The sequence below is a fragment of the Frankliniella occidentalis genome, unplaced genomic scaffold, assembly GCF_000697945.3.
Source record: "Frankliniella occidentalis isolate FOCC.00 unplaced genomic scaffold, Focc_3.1 Scaffold21, whole genome shotgun sequence".
NCBI lineage: Eukaryota > Metazoa > Arthropoda > Insecta > Thysanoptera > Thripidae > Frankliniella > Frankliniella occidentalis.
Window position 1 is genome coordinate 101398 of NW_026267151.1, and position 4896 is coordinate 106293.

General features: G+C 54.3%; 1 protein-coding gene across 6 annotated transcripts in view; it reads right to left on the minus strand.

Annotated features, from left to right (window-relative positions):
* Positions 1–4896, minus strand: part of LOC113204508 (ephrin type-A receptor 4-A) — a 172661-nt gene that overhangs the window by 11556 nt on the left and 156209 nt on the right. For all 6 annotated transcript variants that reach the window (XM_026419702.2, XM_052264728.1, XM_026419700.2 and 3 more), the window contains exons 5-6: positions 3213–3364; positions 2151–2385 (exon numbers count right to left, since the gene is read on the minus strand). In XM_026419702.2, coding sequence (XP_026275487.2) covers positions 2151–2385; positions 3213–3364 — 387 coding nt within the window. The remainder of the gene's footprint in view (positions 1–2150; positions 2386–3212; positions 3365–4896) is intronic.

Below are 4896 nucleotides of genomic sequence, written 5' to 3' on the forward strand. Positions count from 1 at the left end.
CCCCCGCGCACCTCGGAAAGCACAAATGCACTAAAAGGCAGTCTATAGATTTTCTATTTATGGCATCAAGTCGATGTCGATACCGAATGAATGACTATCTACTAATACCCCGAGACATTGTCTCGCAAGTGTCTTACGACTAAATAGGTTTCGAAGATAGTCGGCTTCTGGTGCATCTGTTTCGTGAGAGCCAGGTTTCCACGGAAGTGGTTTGACTAGCTTTTTATTCAACAACGGTAGTACAGCGGGAAGGGAAGGGGATGATGCGGTGCACATAAGATAACAGGGAATGTCGGCACAGGAGCCCCAGGAACGGTCCGACGTTGTGTCTGTACGTCTGTCCGGGGAGGAGGGCTTAAAAGAGGGGTGGGGGAGGCAATCTGGCTGGTATAGGCCTGTAGGGCCGGCCGGGCATGGCCTTCGAACAGGTACCTAAACAGAGAAACGAAAAACGCGCGTATTCTCTTTCCTTTTTGATGATAATAAAAAAGGCAGGTATTTGGCCACAGAGAAGGAGCCGGTACAGGAGTACAAGCGAAAGAGAAGCTAAGAGTAGGCTAGGCATCCGCGAAAGAAAACGGCGAGCACGGCACAAACGGACGGTGACCGGGGGACCGCACTGCAGCTGGGGATATGAAGCGCCGAGCGGGGAGGGGCGGCGACGACACACGGGTGCCCCTTTAATTAAAAAGTTGTCCGCCTGGTGACGGGGAAGAGGGGGGGGGGGAGCCGAGGTTGCAATGCAGCGAGCTCGCGTTATGTCCCTGGCCGCCGTTTCGCCTCTGGTTCGCAGTTGCGCGCGGAAAATATTTTATACGGAAACAGACAAGCGAAATGGAATAAAGTAACCGGTACTCAAGACCCATTTTGTGCGGTCCTCGCTTTCGCAGGCGTTTTAAGGCCTGTTTCCAGAGGGGGCGACTTGCGAAGAAAGCACCGCGGGAGGAAGTGGGGTATTTGAGGGGGGAGGGCGTCATCGCAGCCATCGGGGTCGGAGATGGGCGTCCTATCTGCACGAACTTTCTTGGGCCAGAAATCTTGTGAATGTGAGGTCGACTGGTTTATATAATAAAAATAAAATAAAAAGGAGAAACTGGAGTGTCAGAAGAATGCGCGCGGCGATACGATGACCCCGTGGCGATGACCCCGGCGGGCCGGGCCGGCGGTGTCAGGCGCGGGGCCCCGGACCAAAGAAACATGCTTCTGCGAAAAACAGGTGAAATAAGTCTCGGGCGGGCGCGCGGCTCCGGGTGCCGTTATGGGGGGTGAGGCAGCCCGCCCCCCGCCCCCGCGAGGTGCACCGCCAAAGCCGGCTGCAGCAGCACGCAGGGAAACTTCCGCGGACACCACGACAAACGGAGGAGCCCGAACCGAAAACGAGAGCAAACGACCGTGTAATAAAAATGGAAAATAACTGGGAAAAGTTGTGGTAGTTTGGTTGGGGGGGGGGGGGGGGGGAGAAAGGTGAAGGCGGGCGGGGATAAATCAGGCATCGCCCGGCCAGGTCAGGAGGTCCGCGGCGTGGCGCCGCCGGCCGCCAGGGGACCGCCGCCGCGCCGGCTGCCTGCCCGGCTGGCTGTAAAACTAGACGTGCGACCAAACTTTAAGATTTATTTTAACGCCCCACAGCTCTCGCGCGACAGGCGGGGCGGGGGCACAACCGCTGGGGCGCGGCCGCGAGCCCCCGGCGGGCAGCCTATGTCGTGCCACGCTTTCTTTCCAGAATCCCGCTTCAAATCGCGCGGTGAGAGTGTGACGTTGTGCCGCCGAGGACGCACACGGCGCGGGCCCCGAACCTCAATTAGGCAAGAGTTATCGGCCGACTTACAAGGGTCGACCCCAACCCCGCCCCGCCGCGTCTAATGACTGTCCGTCCCCTGCCCGCCTCCTCCTCGGCCAGGACCAAATCGAACAGCCCCGACCGCGAAGCCCAGCATACTCGCTCTCGGGCAGGTCCAGCCGGAAACTAGTCCCGTCCCGGGCCCCGTGCGGCTAGGCACGCCCGCTGTGCAAGCGTGTCGTGCGGGCTGGCCTACCCCACCCCTACCCATCCCGGGCCCCGTGCGGCTAGGCACGCCCGCTGTGCACGCGTGTCGTGCGGGCTGGCCTACCCCACCCCGCCCCACTGGGGAGAGCCCTAGAGTACTCACCGTTGCAGGACTGCTTCTCGACGTCCGCCTCGAAGCCGGCCTTGCACTTGCAGCCGCCCGTGGGCAGGTACCACTTGCCGTCGCCCTTGCACAGGTACGTGGGGGTCTCCACCTCCTCGGCGTTGTCCACGCACTTGCCCGTGGCCTGCTCGATGACCGTCACCTCGCGACCCGTCGGCGTCGTCGGGAAGCGGGCGAAGTTGACCGTCGTCTCCGGGCACGTGATGTAGTACACCTGCAATATAAGTCGAGGTAAGGTTTTTTTATTACATTTCGCTCGTAATAACAATAATAACAAATGGAGCAAGAGGGGGTGGGGTGGGTGGAGGGCGAAATTGGAGTGCTTAACGGCTAGTTGACGTTTGAGTTGCTGCCGCGCGGAGATTTTCTACAGCGGTATATTTACGTCCTTTTCCGGCATTTTACGGCGCGTACGCCATCCGGCTCGCCCCGCCGGTGTGCGCACGGCGCGCGGCAGACGGGCGGACACGAGAGCAGCGGCGAGCGAGCGGCTCTGTGCTGCGGTCGCCAAATGATAAAACTTTGACGCAGTCGTAAAGCCCGTGTGCGCCGTGTGCAGAGGCCCGTCAAGGCGAATAACATCACGACGCCTTCCGTTACGTTGTTTCCGTTTGTCGTGCCGGGCGTGGCGTGGCGCTGCCACGCACTCCCCGTAATGAAATAAATTATTATTACTATCATTATGTCCCCCGGGCAGCCTCGTGTGGCGGATGAGCTCCTGAGCGAAGACGTGACGCCGCGCGACGCCTTACCGGCGCGCGCGCCCGCCAGAGGCCCCCTCCTCTCCCATCCGACCCACCTTATTCCCCGATTCCGCAGAAACTTGAGACAAGTCCTTTTAATTTCAGGGAGGAGTTTCGAGCTCCGCGTTCAGCCGCGTAAGAGACGATTCCATTAGAAGGGACACCACCGCCTGCTATACCCACCCCGTTCTATACCATTCACTCAAACAAACTCCTGCAGCTCTCGCGCAGTCCAAAGCGAGAGGAAGAGACGGGGGGGGGGGGGTGTAGTCTACGGGGATTCGGAACGGGGACTTACCTTGATGGCGAGCAGCGAGATGCAGGCGCCCTGATCCCGGAACGCGAAGTACACCCCTTTCTTGTTGACGGGGATGGACTTCACCTCCGAGTTGATGATGACCTCGCTGTTGGTCGGCTGGTTGAAGCGGCCCTCCCCGGCAGCTATCCGGCCTGGAGCGAGACAGACAAAGACATCGTTAGTCACAAAACTGCGATGGGGAGAGAATAATAGCAGAAAAGACATAACATCGGCGCGAGTACCCAATCGACCCGCGCCAGCACAATCCGGCCGACTTTGGCGCGCGTCCAGCCCCCCTAGCCCAGCCCCGGACACACCCAGCGTAACGTTCAACCAGCACACCCAATCGTTTCATTCGTTACAGATTTTTTTTCGACGCGTTTCAGCGCGCGCAAACCGCTGAGGGCAGCTTGATTGTACTTTACGAGGGGTCCCAGGTCCAGCGCAGCCCGGCCCTCACAGTATCGCCTTCAATCCCGACCTCATTCGGCCCGTCCAGCTGGCGCGCGGCCGAGCGGGCAAGAGAGGCGGAAGTGGACACGCAGGGTGAAGGAGGCTGTACTTGAATGACAATTATGCCTCCAATGTTTATAGCGGACGCTACTCCGTCTGCTCGTCTGCGTACATTGCCTACATTAAAATTACTCAATTTCTTACTCCCGACAATGTGAACTTGACATACGCATACCCGTCGTTCCTTATTCATTGGATATTCAAACAAACATAATCCGTATGTTCTTAAAACTACAGAATACGTCTATTTGATATATATGGGTGGTTTCACAAATAAGATGCATATTGGGTCACTTTTTTTTCGTTTTTGAAAACGTTTGCAAATGGAGGTTTTTCTATCTATAATGCATTAGGGGTATCTATGGAGAAAGAAAACGTTCTTTAGCGAGCTCCCAGCCACCTATTTCTTGGTAATTCCCCCAAAATGGCTAGGGTGGCTGTCCAAACGGTTTACCTCGAATATATTTTGTACTATAATGATGTGGCAAGGTTCTTTTACAACTGGAGACGTTTGCTCATGCTAAAACACGACTGTTTTAATTGAAAAAAGCTCCGCACCATAAGTATTTATGTTAAAATATTTAATATATGTTCCCTCCGTCACACCTAACCTACAAAAGGCATAATAACAAATGTTTTGTTTTTCAAGCTTTGTCAGGCTTAATTTACCACTTCAGAAATTGTCTAATAAATTATTTTAACTATCTCAATCGAATACAGTAGCAGACTAATAGTATTTTATACAAAATTGTCGAATTTTGTCCCCTTCGTCACGGTGTCCGATTGACGATTAACTCAGATAACTAAAGAAATATAGATTTTATATCGGATTCACTCTAAAATCAGCTAAGAAACCCGAGCAGCTCTTCTCTGACACATATTTCACGACCAACTACTTTCTGACTGGAAAATAACATAAGATAATCGGTTCAGTTGTGGTTTTGACACGCACGAAGTAGGGTTAGTTTAACGGACTTCAAAACGAAGAAAATTATATTTATCTTATCACCTTTTGACCACCAGATTCCTTCTACTTTCTTATACGACGGTGAGCACTAACTTCACACTGCAAGCTGCACCTTACGAGAAATTTGAGATAACTGCAACGATTATACGAATTCTGACAAACCTGGTGACACTTTTTAAAGTATTCGTTTCTCTTCTATTGATG